Source organism: Chiloscyllium plagiosum, chromosome 15, assembly GCF_004010195.1.
Source record: "Chiloscyllium plagiosum isolate BGI_BamShark_2017 chromosome 15, ASM401019v2, whole genome shotgun sequence".
Lineage (NCBI taxonomy): Eukaryota > Metazoa > Chordata > Chondrichthyes > Orectolobiformes > Hemiscylliidae > Chiloscyllium > Chiloscyllium plagiosum.
Window position 1 is genome coordinate 51680978 of NC_057724.1, and position 18081 is coordinate 51699058.

An 18081-nucleotide genomic window follows, 5' to 3' on the forward strand; every position below is an offset into this window, starting at 1 on the left:
GGTTCGGGGTTGTGGGACTATGAGGTTGGAGGTGGTGGATGGGAGATCCCCCGAGGTGGTGAGGTTATGGACGGTCTGGGAGATGATGGTTTGGTGGTGGGGGGTGGGGTCATGGTCAAGGGGGCAGTAGGAGGAGGTATCTGCGAGCTGGCGTTTGGCCTCAGCGGTGTAGAGGTCGGTGCGCCAAACTACTACCGCGCCTCCCTTGTCTGCTGGTTTGATAGTGAGGTTGGGGTTGCAACGGAGTGAGTGGAGGGCTGCGCGTTCCGAGGGTGAGAGGTTGGAGTGGATGAGTGGGGTGGGGGAGTTCAGGTGGCGGTTAATATCGCGGCGGCAGTTGGCTATGAAGAGGTCGAGGGCAGGTACACAGAGCATGGTCAGAGATAAGCGATGACTTAATTCAATGATGGAATTTGCTAAAGTCTATTCTACTTCCTATGTTCCTTTGGTTCTGTTCATTTGCACTCCTCTTATCAATGCAATTTGCCCAAAATTGGTAAACACAGCACGAAAGATTTGAAATTTTAAGTTAAGGCCAACTTGTGTTTCTGTAATTTTTTTATTGCAATAATTAGTTCTTGAAACTGCACTGCATACAAACTGTCATGATCCTTGATCTAATCAGTCATTTAGAGGACTTTTTGTTAATTATACTCTGGATACCAGAAAGCACATTTCAAAAGCTTGTAAAGATTTTTAAAACCAATTTCCTTTACTATCATACTCCAATGTAACTTTAGTCATTTTTACTTGGTTAAAATCGGATTCCTCATTGGTTGTAAATTGGACGTCATTGTTGTTTATTGTGGGGGAGAAAACCCTTTCTATTCAGCTGTATTATTTGATCTGCACCAAGTCACTACTCTTAATTATATCAAGTAACTTCTATTAAGCAACCAATCTTCGTTAAATTTCATTCTGAAGTACCGTCTAGTTCTGTCAGTTCATGACAAATTTTGTCAATGTACAAATTGGTTTGAGCAGAAACTTAAGGGAAATGAAACACTAGCCAAAAGTGCAGAATTTTGCGTATTACTTTGCCTTGGATTTAGTGCTGAAAGCAGTGAATCAACCCTGAGGGGTGTAAGTTAATTCAGAATTAATCTGGAACTTAGTTCATTTTATCCTTTCCCTTCACAGCTTCAAGAAAATCAGGATGAAATTGAAAATATGATGAATGCCATTTTTAAGGGGGTGTTTGTACATCGATATCGGTAAGAGCTTCAGGGTGTCTTGCACTTTTGCATGGCTTGAATTATAGCAAGAGAAATTCTGCCTTTTGTATAAAATAATTGAATCTTGATTGTTCTGTTTTGTTTCTCCAACAGTGATGCAATCTCTGAGATTAGAGCTGTCTGCATCGAAGAGATTGGGGTATGGATGAAAATGTACAGTGATGCCTTCTTAAATGACAGTTATTTGAAATACGTGGGGTGGACCATGCATGATAAGGTAATGTAAACCTATTTTATAAATGTTTGTTGTACAGTTATGTATTAAACAATGGAACTTGTTTGTTTTTTTTGTGTAAAGTATTTTGCACATTTTGTGGAACAACAAGTGTATTTATGCACCAAATATTACCAGTTTCAAGATTCATTTCCAGAATGCTGCATTCTGTGGGATGTCAGTGGGAGTGGTATGCATTATTTATTAAAAAATTCATATTGATTTTCCTGGTGTGTTGAAGAAAGGTCTACCCATCTATACTAATTCCCCAGTCAATTTTTCAGTTGCATACTTAGTAATGTGTTTTGTTTTTCAGCAAGGGGAAGTGAGGCTAAAATGTTTAACAGCCTTGCAAGGTCTCTATTACAACAGAGAACTCATCCCTAAACTTGAACTTTTTACAAGTCGTTTCAAGGTTAGTTTATTTTAAATTGCGTACTACTGGACTTTTACGTTTAATTTTATAAATTGTATCTTGTGACTGTTGGTGTGTATAAAATATTTTCTATTGATATGCATGCCCAATCTGCAAAACCTCAATTTGTGTTTTTACACTTCCTCACATTTCTGTTAATGTTTTTCCTCGTTATAAATCCTTACCTTTTATTATGGTTATAATTATACTACAGCCAATGGTGATGCTTAATTCAGTACATCTGTTACACATCTCCCAGCTCCCCACCCTGCGCTTCAAAGAATATCCTGAAAATCCTAAATGAAACTGAAGTTTTAGCAAAACTCGATCCTCAAAAAAAAACATATTTAGTAACATTATTCTGAAATACGCACATTGTTCTTCTGACCTCTGTACTGCGTGCTGTAAGAAGTCAGTTTCTCATGATTCTTCAAGACCATGCTGTTTCCCTTACAGGAAAGCTATTACTTCAATGCCAATCCTGATATCATTGACAAATTCCATCACTTTCTCTTCTATTCCACTATGTCCAGTTCATTCCCCAGTAAGCCAGCAAGCCAGTTTTATCAAATTTAAGGTTCCCTCCATTGTCAAAGTCACAGTGTGGTTTGGTTGAGGTTCGTTCATAGTTGCTGCTTCCAATCAGTTCTGTTCCCACTTATCCCCTCTGGGATTGTCTTTCTCCCACTAATCTGCTCTACTTCACCGATCAGCTTGTATCCAGAGCTTGGAATAAGGTAGGTAGTAGAAATTCAATATATAGATGTCAAAGTATTTACTTAACAAGATCAATTGTATCATGTCCTCATTCAAAAATGTCTAAAGATAAACCCAGGATCGACATAGCAGTCAGTTTAATTTCAGTGGGAGGAAAGCCAATAGAAATTTTATGAGCAAAATTAGAAGTCAGTCTAAAAAAAGGTTAATCAAGAAAAACCAAAATCAACTTGTTCAAACCAAACGTTTAAAAAAATTGATTGTCTTCCAAACGGTACTTGATAAAGTGCCACCTATCTTTGCCAGCAGTTTTGATTTCCATGGATGAAAAGAGTTAACGACAACATGAAGATAAAGTTGGCTGAGTGTTAGAAAGCAGAATGGTGGTAAACTGTTGTTTTTCAGATTGCACAATGTGGTTTCCCAGGGGTCTGAACTTGAGCCACTGCTTTTCTTGATTGGTGACAATGACTTGGACTTGGGAGTATCATGCACAATTTCAAGTACTTGTAAATGACAGAAAGCCTAGCAGAGTGTTAATTGGGAAGAGGACAATGATAGATTTCAGAAGGACCAAGACAGATTGGTGAAATATGTGGATAAATTACACACAGATTAAGTTTTAAAATAGAGCAATGTGCAAGGATTCATTTTGGTAGAAAGAATGGGAGCGAACAATATAAAACAAAGACTACAATTTGTGCAGGAATAGGGAGACCTGGGGTTATGTGCAAATTGTTGAAGTGGGAGGATAGGTTGAGAAGTTGTTTGAAGAGATATATTGAACCTGTACACAAACAAGGAAGTTAGGATGAACCTTCATCAAACTTCAATTGGAGTATTATCAGGAAAGATTTGAAGTCTTTGGAAAAGATGCAGTGAAACTTTACAGTACAGGTAGTTCTTTTATAACACGACGGTTGCGTTCTTATGCAACCCTGCATTACAGAAAAATTGCACTTTAGAAACAATGCTCAAAGTATTGGTGATTTAATCGCGTTATAGCCAATACACATTTTAAAAGTTCACATTTGAGAAACTCTCCAATTTGTCAATTGTGTTACAGCGAATTCATGTTATCGAAGCACGCATTATAACAGAATGATCTGTACTAATTTCAAGAGTGGGGCACTTCAGTTGATTGGAGATGCTTTACTGAGGTTTGGTAGAAGTGTTCAAAAGCATGGAGGATCTAAGCATAGTAAATGGAAAAGCTAATGACTTTGAGGAAAGGAACATGAACAAGAAGATGTAAAGTGATTGGTAAAAGAGACAATGGTGACATGAGAAAATATTTTAAAGCAGTTGATGTTTAGGATCTGAAAAGCACTGCTTGAATTGGTGATGGAGGCATATTCAGTTGTGGTTGGATAAGCACCTGAAAATAAAAACAAATTGCAGGTTTGTGGTAGAGGATAAGGGTGTAGAGTGGTGTCTTGAAGGACCAAGAGGTGATGTCCTGTACTGTAACCAGTCTCTGATTCTGATTTCACAAGGAAAACACACCCCTTAACAATCTGAAAATCGTGAAAGGCCATGTAATTAGTTTGGAATTTCACACATTTGATTTCCACAAATCATTGTTCTAAATTATAAAAATTCTCCTGTTCGCTGTGAATCATGTGATAAAAGATAAGAATACTTCCTTTAAAAAAAAACTTGTAGTGTTGATGGTGTGACATTCCACTGTCATGAGAAGATGCCAGTCTGCAATGACTAGTTGATGTCTATGAAGATATGGTAAATAATTGGAGCATTTATACAGCAGTCTCAAGTTATCTGTCATTATAGACTACCTGACCTTTGTGTCAGAGGTTGGTATTGAAAACTTGTTTATTGATAAAAATGGAGCAGTAAAAGCTTTCAGAGTTTACTATATGAATGAACTTTTATTTTTAGGATAGAATTGTTTCCATGACTCTGGATAAAGAATATGAAGTTGCTGTGCAAGCAATAAAACTTCTGACTCTTGTTCTGCAGTAAGTAGAAGTTGTTATACTTGATTCTTTGTTCTTGTGGCCCTTCAGAATCTTTTATAATAAGTGGGTGTTTATATTATTGTGCTATCATATGAGATGCATCTTTCACTTTTGAGTATGTTGGATTTAGGCCATTTCAGAATCTATTCAGTCAGATAACAAACTGAACCTTTGCTACCAGCAACAATGTATTCAGTCCTGAAGATACATTTCCTGCACCCCTAGGAAATAACCCTTATTTCTTGTCAAGGTCATTCTGTCAGTCTGACCAGAACATTTAAATTACGTCTGTCTGCTTCTGTACAAATGATCACTTTTTTTAGTCCTTATAGTTCTAGGGTCAGTTCCAGTTGTGTACGCAAGTTGACTTAAAAGCCCATTCAATTTTTGATTTCGTTACTAAGCTTTGCCCTGTAAACAGAATCAATGCCAAATTTCAAAAACCTTTTCTGATCTTTTAGAAATTGGACTAATTAATATTTTTAAATACCTGAAGTTTGTTCCTCCCCCATCTTCAGCCTGTATTTTCAGACCAATTCTCAGAGTTTGTTGCAACTTCCTTTCTCACTAGTACAAAATGAGTAGCCACAGTATTAATACATTTCCTCCTATTTCTTGAACTGCATCCAGGCACTTGATCCAATGCACAATCCTGGTACTGCTTCCCATGACACAAACCATACACACACACATATTCAGTCTTTCTCTGATATCTGAAACAGCTCTGCTTTCTCAGTCTTGGTACTGCTCATGTCAAACTGCTCCCAGGTTCCCACATTGAAAATCATCTTCACTTCTGAATGCTTGAACTGTGCTTTTTAATAGACAGTTACACATATAAGATCCTATAACCTAATATTCTGCATTCATAGAAACTATTTGTATGATGTTTGTATAAACTACATGTATATAAAATTGCGTAGTATAGACTTGTCATTTGACTAAACTCATCTGAGCTGGTGTCTATATTTGACACGAATCTCCTTGCATCTCATCTCAACTTTGTGATACACTTGTCATTTTGTTTTCAGTGTTACACTTATGTAGTTTCCCTTTTGAATGACAGAAGCATTTGCCTAGATCCTCCATTGCCTTTGGTAGAGAGTTCCACATTCAAACTGCTCTTTGAGCCAGTGACAGTTTTATGTTTGTAATCTTTAATTTTGGATCCTCTCATAAGTGGGAACATGCTCTCCACGTCTCTCCTAGTATTTAGGTAATATATGCATGCATTACAACAATAATTCATTCCTATCTAGTGCAAGAGCCAAACAGAAAAGGTGGCTCTACTGTGGTCTAGTATACAAATTAGAGATAGTGGTACATCCAGAGAGTAGAAATTGAAAATTGCCAGAAAAAGCAATAAGACTGAGGCTTGAGAGAAATTTAGAATTCAGGAAAAGATGACAAAAAGATTGATTAAGATGGGTAAATAGAGAATGAGAGTAAACTTGCTGCATATGTAAAAACTTACAAAAAGTTTCTATTAATATGAAAAGAGAAAAAGATTAGTGAAAATAAATGTTAGGTCCCTTACAACCCAAAATGGGAAAAATTGAAATAGGGATCAAAGAAATAGCAGAAGAATTGAAAACAGATTTTAATTTGTCTTCACTAAAAAGAACACAGATAATTCCCCAGGAATGTTTGGGAACCGGGGGTCAAGTGAGAGGGTGAATTTGAAGAAAATTGATAAGAGTTTTAAACAAAAAGTGTGCTGGAAAAATCCATGAAGTTAAAGGCTAACTAATCCATAGGGCCTAATAATTTGCATCCCTTAGTATTAAGGAAGTAAATCCTGAAGTATGAGATATATTGATGGTCATCATCCAAAATTCTGTAGACTCTGCTGTGCTTTTTAAAGATTGGAAGGTTATAAATATAATAGGAGAAAGTGAGGACTGCAGATGCTGGAGATCAGAGCTGAAAATGTGTTGCTGGAAAAGCGCAGCAGGTCAGGTAGCATCCAAGGAACAGAAGAATCAACGTTTTGGGCCCGAAACGTCGATTCTCCTGTTCCTTGGATGCTGCCTGACCTGATGCGCTTTTCCAGCAACACATTTTCAGCTATAAATATAATAGCACAATTCAAAAAAGGAGGTTGAGGAAAAAGTGATTTACAGATTAGGCTAACGTCAGTAATGGGGAAATTGCTGGAGTCTGTTGTTTGTTTAAAAAAAAACTTAATAGAACACTGGGAAAGTAGTAATGGGATCAGACAAAGTTAGCCATGAGTTTATAAAAGGGGAATCATGCTTAACTAATCTTCTGGAAGTTATTGAGGGCATCCCTAGTAGAATAGGGAATGACAAATCAATGGTTGTGGGGGAATTTGGATTTCAAGAAAGATTTTGGTAACTTCCCACATAAGAGAATTGAGGGCAAAATTGAAGTGCATTAGTCAAGGATAAATGTAGTGTAATGGGGAATGTATTGGGTGAGGTACTCTTCAGAGGGTCGGTGTGGACTTGTTGGGCCGAAGGGTCTGTTTCCACACTGTAGGAATTCTGTGATTCAAATGGTTGTGGGTAATATACTGACTTGATTTCGAATGCACATAGAGAACTGAATGAGGAAAACAAATTCATTATTTCCAAGTTTGCTGATGACACAAAACTAAGTGTCATTGTGAGTATGATGCAAAACAGCTTCAGGGTGATCAAGACAGTGATTGTGAGGGCTAGAATATAGCAAATGCAGTATAATGTGGATAACTTGAAGCTGTACACATCAGTGTGAAAAACTGGGAAGGAGGATGTTATTTAAATTGGGGATGTATTAGAAAATGTGGACGTACAAAGTGACATGAGTGATCTTGTACTGCAATCAATGAAATAAACAGGCTGGTGGAGCAAAAAATTGAGGAGGTAAATGATATGTTGGTCAAAATTCTAAGAGGTTTTGCATTCAAAATTATGGATGATTCTCTTCAATTAGGTAGAGTTTTGGTGAGACTGTACTTGGATTTTGTGTGCAATTTTGGTTTGTCTACTTTAGAGAGGATGTTCTTACCATAGAGTGGATTTCTCCAAAGGTTCACTAGATTGACACTGAAGATGGTAGGGCTCTCATAGAAGAAGTTGGTTTGACTGGGCCTGAATTCACCAGAGTTTAGAAAAATGAATGGGGTTCTGATTTAAATGAAATCATAGCAGGACTAGACATAGTCGATGCAGGGAGGATGTTCCTGATTGGGGAGTTAAGAGTCAGGGTCATAGTTTCAGGATTGAGGGTAGGGCAATGATGAGGAAATGTTTCTTCACTTAGAGGGTGCTCTTACTTCGGAGTTCACTAACGCAGAAGGCTGTGGAGGCCAAAACACTGAGCATCTTCAAGAAAGATACTGATACTTTTTTTTGTCTCAAGGGCAAAAGGGATGTGGAGAGAAAGCTGGGATATGGTGTTGAGATGGAGCATCAGCTATGATCAGATTGAATGGCAAAAGAGGTTTAAAGGACCTAAAAGACCATACATTTTGCTCCCAGTTTTGGTATATGTAACCCATTTGTACTTTTAAAGATCTATATCAGGTCAGCTCTAATCTGCAACCTGCATAACAAATATAAATCTTGTCCTCCTAACTTTTACAGACTTACCTCTCTTATATGTACAGATTTTAGAATAAAATGTTATTGTGAACACCGGCGAATCCAAAAAATACATCACAATGACAATACATTTAACTTCACCCAAAGTTTTAAACTCTCTCATTATTCCGTAGTTAAAAATATAATTTGGTTCATCACGTGCTCCTTAGCTCAGTTGTAGTGTTTTCATCTTTGAATTTTAAGGCTGTATATTTAAGCCTGTCTGCAGAAATTGGAGAACATCTGTGCTCATACTTCCTACTGTACTGTTAATTCTGTCATCTTTTGAATGAGACTTGATGCTGAAACCTAGCTCCTTAGATGCACATTAAAATAAAAGTGCAGTGTTCTTATGGCTGCTTTATTTACCAACAATGAAATAATGATTATACTTGAAATTTTCAATGTCTGAAACAGTTGTTTTGGAGGATCATGTTGTTAATTCAATATATCCTACTTGCACATTATATATAAAATAGCACATTCTTTGACTAATTGAGCAATTCTACCTCATTGTGCACTTTGAAATTTTAATTTAAGCAGTTCAGTTTAATTCAATGAACCATGTGCTAAACCATTTCTAATTTTACCAAATACAGCAATAAGATATATCAGATACCTAGTTTTGGCAATAATTGTGCTGTTGTCAATGCCACTTTTCTGACTGCAAAGTTGAAATTAAAATTCAAGGTATTTATCAAACTGCGCAGCCTCTGAATTAAGTTATTTTTGCTCTTGCATTTCCTATTATAGGGGTAGTGATGACGTCCTTACCTCTGAGGACTGTGAAAACGTCTACCATTTGGTTTACTCTGCTCATCGACCAGTCGCTGTAGCAGCTGGAGAATTTCTTTACAAAAAGTAAGGAGCAAAATCAAATTAGAAGTGTGTCTAAGGGGAAATTACTTTTCAATTTCTTGTCACGTTCTGCTTTCCTGTCAGGTCTGTTAGTATTGTATAATAAAGTTGTAGTAATGAGCTACCACTTCAACTAAATCTTGTTCCAGTGTAAATAAAACTTGAACACATGCCAATATCACTTAATAGAAATCTGTGCAGTGTGCATATTTCTGTTTTACAGTCTGTATGGTTTAAGGTTGATCGCTGGTAATTTTACATAGGAGCTATTAGAACTGAGCATTTTAATTCGGAAATTTAGTCCTCCTTCAGTTTTATAATGAATTTTCACAAGACTTTGCAGAACAGAGGGACCTTGACTACAAGCTCAGCAATGATGTTACTCATGAATTACATTGCTGAAATTCTGCTGCTACGACTGGCATTCTTAATATTGGGAACCTTAATCCAAGAGTACTTTGAACCTGAGACTGTTAATTTGTGTTACTGGTAAGAAAACGTTTGCATAGGCATTTTAAGAACTCCGATGCTGCACTTCCTCCAAATTACAAGTTGTTCTTCAGCTTCATTGTTCAAACATTTCTCCTATGTTGGCCTGATTCTACAAAGGTTTGGTGCTTTCTGTAATTGTTTCAAACTGCAAAGCTTTAAGGGGTGCAGTGTGGCATGTGCTGAAGGACTATTTTGCTGTCTGACGAATATGTAACTTGGGAGCACAAATCAGCCATTCAGTCCTTCATGCCTGTTCTGCCATTCAATAAAATTACAGCTGATTTATTTGTGTTCAGAATTCCATATCTCTCTCCACTGTTGATGTCATTAGTCTCATCATACAGTGTGTGTTCCTGGATGAACTGTGCAAGTTGCATTTTCTTATGTTGATGGTGGATGAAAGTACGTACATTTCAGTACAAAATATGCTGATTTTGCACATCAATTTGCTGAAAAGATTGTTTTTGCACAAATTTTTAAACTGACTGCTTACGATACTGCCTCCGTTGTGACAGCAATCAAGCAATGTTATTAACAGTGACCTTGCTTTCCAGAAGATGGTGATGTTTACATCAGATAGAGCTTCTGTTATGCCATTTCAGAAGCCAATTTTTGTACATTGGGAGTCAGATCTTAGCCAGTCCCAATAAGGTTGGCAGATTTCTTTCCCTAAATGGTGTGATATGTTGTTTTGAACAATCGACAGTGGTTTCATGGTCATTAAGCTTTGAAATTCAATGTTTTGAAAAATTATAATTCTACTGTCTGCCTTGACTTCTGAGCAGTACTTTGAATATCACCATGGGCAGCACGGTGGCACAGTGGTTAGCACTGCTGCCTCACAGCGCCAGAGACCCGGGTTCAATTCCCGCCTCAGGCGACTGACTGTGTGGAGTTTGCACATTCTCCCCGTGTCTGCGTGGGTTTCCTCCGGGTGCTCCGGTTTCCTCCCACAGTCCAAAGATGTGTAGGTCAGGTGAATTGGCCATGCTAAATTGCCCATAGTGTTAGGTAAGGAGTAATCTAATCTAATCTAATCTAAACCATGCCATCACCACCACCTCAGCAGTAGAAATTAAGATGTCTTGCTTAATTAAGAATGTGAGATGAAGAGACATTGGGATGTTTCAATGAATTGAGTGTGAAAGTATATGAACTAGGATCAATGGTAAGCAATTCAGCCCCTCAAGCCTTTTCCACCATGTTATACAATCATGGTGGATCTAATCTTGATCTCAACTCCACTTTCCTACCCAGTCTCCATAACTCATAGAACCATTAATTAAAATTCTGTCTATCTCTTCAAATTTAATCAGTGTCTCAGCAGCTATCATACTGTAAGTGGTGAATTCTAAAGATTCAAGACCTTTTGAGAAAGTAATTTCTCTTCATGTCTGTTTTATATCTGCTACCTATTCTAAAACTATGATCTCTCATTTTAGGTTGCTCCACATGAGGAAACATCTTTTCCTTGTCTACATTGTCAATCCTTTTTAGCATCTATGTACCGCTCATTCTGCCTCCTTCAGACAAGCCCCATATCTCTCGAATAATCTCAGCACCTTCTGTGAAATGCCTCCAATTCAACTATATTCCTGCTCCAGAAAGGAGACCGAAATTGGATGCGATACTCCAAGTGTGGTCTCACTACTGCCTTGTACAGTTGCAGCAATATTTCCCTACTTTTATACTCTACTCATTTCGCAATAAATACCAAAATTCCATTTGTCATAGAGATGTACAGCACGAAACAGACCGTCCGGTCCAACCCATCCATGCCGACCAGATATCCCAACCCAATCTAGTCCCACCTGCCAGCACCCGGCCCATATCCCTCCAAACCTTTCCAATTCTTATACCCATCCAAATGCCTCTTAAATGTTGCAATTGTACCAGCCTCCACCATTTCCTCTGGCAGCTCATTCCATACATGTACCACCCTCTGCGTGAAAAAGTTGCCCCTTAGGTCTCTCTTATATCTTTCCCCTCTCACCCTTAAACCTATGCCCTCTAGTTCTGGACTCCCCGACTCCAAGGAAAAGACTTTGCCTATTTATCCTATCCATGCCCCTCAAATTTTGTAAACCTCTATAAGGTCACCTCTGTTCCTCTCATTTTCTCCCAATTCATACATGAGGATCATGCAGATCCTACTGCACTGAAGCACCCTGAAGTTTCTCTTCATTTCGATAAGCCTGTCTTCTATTCCTCCAAGCAAAATAGATAACCTTGCACTTACCCAGGTTAAACGTCATCTTCCAAGTTTTGGCCCTTTCACCTAACTCTCTATTTCATAATTCTTCATTGCAACTTAGTGTTATCTGCAAATTTGTCTATAGTACTTTCTATCCAAGTCATTTTATAGATTGTAAATAGTTGGGGACCAAGGACTGAACTCTGTTTTTGGGATCTCACTAGTTATACCTCGCCAAACAAAAAAGATTCATTTATGCCGGTTGTTGTCTGTTGGTTAGCCAGTCCTCTATCCAAGCTAATAAATTACTTGGAACCTCGTGCTCTTGGCTTGTATATTAACCTTTTGTATGGTACCTTACCAAATGTCTTCAGGGGCTCCATCTATACTATGTCCATGGGATGCTTATTATCCATTTGCTTGTTATATTTTTAAAGACCTCTAGCAAATGAGTCAAATATGATTTACCCTTTCTACAATCCATCAGAGTCAGTATGATTTGATTTTGATTTTCTAAATGTCCCATTTTACTTGGCGTTGGCTTCTAACAATTTCCCAATAACATGTTAAGTTAAATGGTCTGTAGTTTCCCACTTTTTGCCTGCCTCCCTCCCTTTTTGAATAAGGGCATTGTTAAGCTTTTTTCCAATCCACTGAAATGTTGCTTACATCCAGTGAATTTGGAATATAATCAATGGATCCACTATCTCTGCTGCTACTTCCTTATAAGACCTTAAGATTTGTCTGTCTTCAATTCCAACAATTTGCTCAGTATTTTTCCCTAGCGGTAGTGATTGTTCTGAGTTCCTCCCAAGTGACCTCTGCATTACCTGTAACTTGTGGGATGGTTCTCGTGTCCTCCACTGTGAAAACCGAGGCAAAATATTGATTTAGTTACATCACCAGTTTTGTGTTCTCCACTATTTACATCACAGTCTCATCCTCCAAGTGACTAATATTCACTTTACCTACTATTTTCTCTTTTATACTTGCTTTTGCTATCTATATTTCACCCTCATTTCATAATTTACCTTCAGTCTTTTTGGGACTTTTTAGTGACCCTTTGTTGATCTCTGCCACTGGCCTTTGCAATATGGTAAGCCTTAGTTTTTGTCTTTGTTCCCTTCAACTTCCTTGCTTAGCCATGGATGTTTTCTCCCAATCTTATAAACTTCCTTCCTTTCTGAAATACGTTTTAGTTGAGAGCAATTGAGGTATGTCATTAAAGATTTGCCACTGGTCCATCAACTGTCCTCCCTTTTAGTTTACCCCCCCCCCAGTCCAATTGGACCAGATCTGTCCTCATGCCGAGGTAAATACCTTCATTTCTCTCCAGAGCTCTGGTATTGAACCCAGATTCTCATCCTCCAACTGAAATTGAAATTCTAGCATGCTATCATCAATCTTCCCTGTAGGATCCTTTAGTTTGAGATAATTAATTAATTCCACCTCATTGCACAATACCAAATCCCGCTGGCTGTTTCCCTCAACTTTTGTTCCATCTTCATGTTTGATTTCACCTCTGTTGTTGGCTGTGGGGTCCGCAAAACGTGTCCAAGTAATGGTCAACTTAAGTGTTTTGGAAGTGCATTTATGCCTGCCAACCTCGGGCTAGCTTCTTCTGTCTCTGGTTGTATGGATACCATGTCCGGCAAGAAAGAAAGAAATGTGCTACTCAGTTCAGTGCAATCAGTTTGGCTGTTGCTTGTATTACATGTAATTCATCCAAGCTTTGAGATATGAGTGTAAGATTTGAAAGTATGCGAGAGTGAGGATAAGTTTGAGAGGTTGAGATGAAATTGCTGAATGTCCGACAAGAATTCTGACTTATCGTGATTTTTGACTGGTTTGTGGTGAGTGTGTTTTGATCAACGTTGATGTCATATCCCACTAGAAGTGCATTCATTGACTTGATCACTAGTATCCAGCCATTCTGGTTGCATTGCATCCAGGTTTGAGTTCTGACCTGAGCCGCCACAGCCATCAGTTTCCCTTGCCTTTTGAGTGTTTGATTTAGGGCTACCTTGCCCTCATTGGTGACAGGATATCGGGGTAGTGGCATAGTGGTAATGCCACAAAATAAGGAATTCAAAGTTCCAGGGATCTAAGCTTCAAATCCCACCATGGCATCTGGTGGAATTTAACGTCAGTTAATGCAATCGGGAAGGCTAGTCTCCATATAATAGTTGCTGAATGTTATATAAACACACCTGGTTTATTATTGACCTTTTGGAATGAAATTTGCTATCCTTAACTGATCTGGCCTACATATGATTCCAGATTCAGAGCAATGTGGTTGATTCTTAAATACCCCTGAAATGATTTCAAGAATAATTTGGTATGGCCGACAAATGCTGTCTTCACACAAACATTCACATCCTACAAAAAGTCTCTTTTCTGTCAAGGTTTCCCATGTGGTACCTGTAAGCCTTGAAGTCCACTCTCCCCATTCCTGCGCCTTTCAGCATTTCTTCCGAAGTGAGGTTCTTGAATGATTTCCTTCATCTGATCCAGCTACAGTGTTTAATTTTTAAGAGGTAGTATAAGCCTTGTCATATCTACATTGCACATGCCTGCTTAGCACGTTCTCTGTCCTCCAAAGCATGTGCATTTTTCCCATTGGAAACTTCATAGCGTGCCCATTGTACCCTTCATGCCACCCACCGAAAGAAATGAACGTTTTCTGTTGAAATGCTTTTCACATTACAAACTCATTATTTGAATTAATGAGTAAACATAGTTGAGTAAACATGAGTAAACCCTGGGAGAAGATCCACAGAGATTGAAGCATTTTGTTTTTGTAAAGTATTTTTGGATATAATTAACCTCTGTTTCAGATGTCTAATTGGTAATTTTGGAGTAATGTTTTAGATGTAATGACATAACTCTGAAGAATTTTAATTCTGCTGTTCCTCTGTGATGAAGGATACTTGATGGCAAGAAGTTGGGAGATCTGGTCAAGTGCAACTAGGGATTGATGGAATTTAATTTGAAGCAAAATTCATCTTAAAAGTTTTTTTGATGTTGTAATATTGTTTTTTCTTTAAGACTTTTCAGTCAGAAAGACCCTGAATCTGATGAAGGGGCAGTAAAAAGAAAAGGAAGGCAAAGCCCAAATGCAAAGCTCATCAAAACACTGGTGTTTTTCTTCCTCGAGAGTGAGGTAAGCTGTTAATTATGCACATTACCACTAATTATGGTACATTAAGCAATAATACATTTCCTCAGTAATGGGTTTACTGATAGCATTCCACAATAATTAGAATTTTACCGATCTCTGTTCCTAAAATAATTTTTGTCATTTGTTGGGAACAATGTTCTTTGATCATTTATGAGATCCAATTCTTGTCTTGGATCTTCAATTTGGGAAAACAAAATTGTTAACCTTTGTTCAGTCTTTTACAGTAAATTGGATCATTATATTTGCTGCTCCCCAGTTGGTCAAACAAGTGCCAGCTAGGAATGTTACCTCTGATTTTCCTTTCATCTTCTTAAGGAGGGTGAAGACATAATCTCTCTCCCCTTCCAAACACTGCAATGGTAGCGTTTTTTCTTTTGATTGGTCATTGATATGAGTTTCTTGCAGTTTCACTTCGAGCATTGCATATTGCTGGGATCCTAAAAGACAGTGAACAAATTGCAGTTGGAGCAGCAGCAGATTTTGTTTAGATTGTTGAATCTGGGTGGTACAATAATTGGCACAGTGTGCTTTTATTTTGAATTATGTCCAACTGAGCCTAAATATTGTAGATAAAAGCAAAAATACTGCACTGCTGCAATAACTCAGTAAGCCAGACAGTATCTGTGGAGAGAAAGAGTTGGCGTTTGATTTTGATACAACCTTTCATCAGAATTATTTTGAATTTTTGTTGCTCATTTCATTCTGATATGCTGAAACTCTGATTCTGTCCATAGATACTGCTGGACTTCTGAGTGATTGCAACAATTTTAGTTATTCATGCGACATAGAATTTGCTTCAAACTTTCACTGCACAATTCAGAAAATGATTGCTTTTTAATACAAGTTAAATAAGGGAAGCAAGAAATAAATGTAGACTAATGTATGTTATCCAAGTTAATGCATTTGTTCACAAATCTTATGACTTTTTCCATGTTGAAATGATGTTGTGCTGAAATCTTTCAATTGATCTAAATAGTTCTTACTTTTCCATTGATAGCTGCATGAACATGCTGCTTATCTTGTGGATAGCATGTGGGATTGTGCAACCGATTTGCTCAAAGATTGGGAATGCATGGCTAGTCTCCTTTTGGATGAGCCACTAAATGGCGAGGAAGGTAAAGTATATTTAAACAACATTCTATGACACTTCATGCAAATATGTAAAAGCTTAGTATGCAAAATTTTGAAAGAATTACATAAAATCATAGAATCCTTATAATGTGGAAACAGGCCATTCAGCCTAACAAGTCCACACCAACCCTCTGAAGAGTAACCCACCCAGACCCATACCCCCCTTACTACTTCTGACTAAGGCATCATGGGCAATTCAGCATAGCCAATTCACCTAACCTGCACATCTTTGGATTGTGGAAGGAAACTGGAGCACCTGGAGGAAACCCACATAGACACTGGGAGAATGTGCACACTCAATACAGATAGTCGCCTGAGGTTGGAATCAGCCCTAGCACTGTGAGGTAGCAGTGCTGACCACTGAGCCTATGTGGGGGGACAAAGTGAATGCTGCTTCATTGTTCAAAATAGCTTATTGATGGTGAATGCAATCGCGTGTGCTATAATGAAAAAAATGATAAACTCTCTTGGTATATCAATACATCATGTAAAGGAATTTTGAATTATATTGACCTAGAAGGCTGTACTTAACTATGATGATTTCATGAAGGATAATGATGAAGCTGTCGCCTGTGACCTTGGAATTCCCTGGATTAGAGACCAAGACTAAACTTGATCTGGCTTTACCTCTGCTGATTATCAATCACTTGACTCCTGTTAGGGTCAACAGTTCATGTCTCCATCTGCCTAGGCAGTGTGTTACAATATGATTAAGCAGGTTGATTAAAAAAATTACTTGAGAGAAGTTGTTTTGCTGGTATATCCAAGCAGTTAGTTAATCAATTGCCATTTAGCAACCAAGCACACATCTAAAAGTTATGCACTTGGTTAAGATGCAGTAAAACCTCCCTCAACTATGAAATTTCATTTAATAAGTAAGACATGAATGACTGAGAGGAGAATTGGAAACAGTGGGGAGCCTAAATTATGGATTTGAATATCTTGGACCTCTACCGAAACTGTAACGTTATCACAAAATCCCTCCAGTCCAGAGGCAATTCATCCCATTGAGTCTGCACCAACCATCCGAAGAGCATCCCACCCCAGCTATCCCTGCATTTACCATAGCTAACTCACCTAGCCTGCACAACATTGGACACTATTGGGCAATCTAGTATGACAGTCCTCCTAGCCTGCACATCTTTGGACTGTTGAAGGAAACCGGACCACTCAGCGGAAACCCATGTAGAGGTTAGACAAACGTACAAATTCCACATATATGGTCTTTCAGCTGGAATTGAACCCAGGTCCCTGGCATTGAGAGGCAGCAGTGGTAACTACTGAGTCACCATGCTGCCCACTTATTGAGCAGATTAAAATTTTAGTTTGTATAATCATCTTGCTGAGGTGTTAGAATAATTGGGATGTTACATAATTGTTATACTCTCTGACGAGTCCACCAAATTTGCTTTGATCCCAGACAAGATTGCTAAATTTGTGTTACAATCTGGTTAAGGACAAATAATTTCTTTTAAAGTTGACAAAATGTTGAGATCTGTGGTACTTAGGAGATATGTTTCCAAGATTCACAGTTTTGAACAACCAGAATAAACTTTAACTGTTCATTTTATTTTGCAGTCTCTTCACACTCAACATATACTGTATCATCTAAAATTAGCTGAAGTAAATGTAAAAAGCTTTAACAGCAACTTTGATGGAACAGTAGTCCAGAATGATCCCACAGATTTCTTAGACTACCATATGGGTCATCAAATCTCATTAAAACTGCCTCATTCACAAAGGATATCAAATCTTAATTTCAGAAAGCAAGCCCCTGAAGTTTTTCAATCACTGCTCGATAACTTGGATCATTTTGCTGAGTGCTCACTTCCTTAAGTTAAAAATCACACAACATCAGGTTCTAGTCCAACAGGTTTAATTGGAAGCACACTAGCTTTCGGAGCGTTGCTCCTTCAGGTGATAGTGGAGGGCTCAATCCTAACAGAATTTATAGCCAAAATTTGCAGTGTGATGTAACTGAAATAGCTTTGGTTTCACAAGTTACTTGAGCTTCTCACAAGCTTTAATTATTGATCCAGTTCAAGGCAGGAACAATTGAATCTGGACCTTGCAATATC

The 18081-nt window shown here is 38.0% G+C and overlaps 1 protein-coding gene across 6 annotated transcripts in view; it reads left to right on the top strand.

Moving 5' to 3' along the window:
* stag2b (stromal antigen 2b) overlaps positions 1 to 18081 on the top strand; it is a 159768-nt gene that overhangs the window by 90019 nt on the left and 51668 nt on the right. For all 6 annotated transcript variants that reach the window (XM_043704888.1, XM_043704889.1, XM_043704885.1 and 3 more), the window contains 7 exons: positions 1141 to 1214; positions 1329 to 1452; positions 1766 to 1864; positions 4481 to 4560; positions 8901 to 9008; positions 14740 to 14854; positions 15870 to 15987. In XM_043704888.1, the coding sequence (XP_043560823.1) occupies positions 1141 to 1214; positions 1329 to 1452; positions 1766 to 1864; positions 4481 to 4560; positions 8901 to 9008; positions 14740 to 14854; positions 15870 to 15987 (718 nt within the window). The remainder of the gene's footprint in view (positions 1 to 1140; positions 1215 to 1328; positions 1453 to 1765; positions 1865 to 4480; positions 4561 to 8900; positions 9009 to 14739; positions 14855 to 15869; positions 15988 to 18081) is intronic.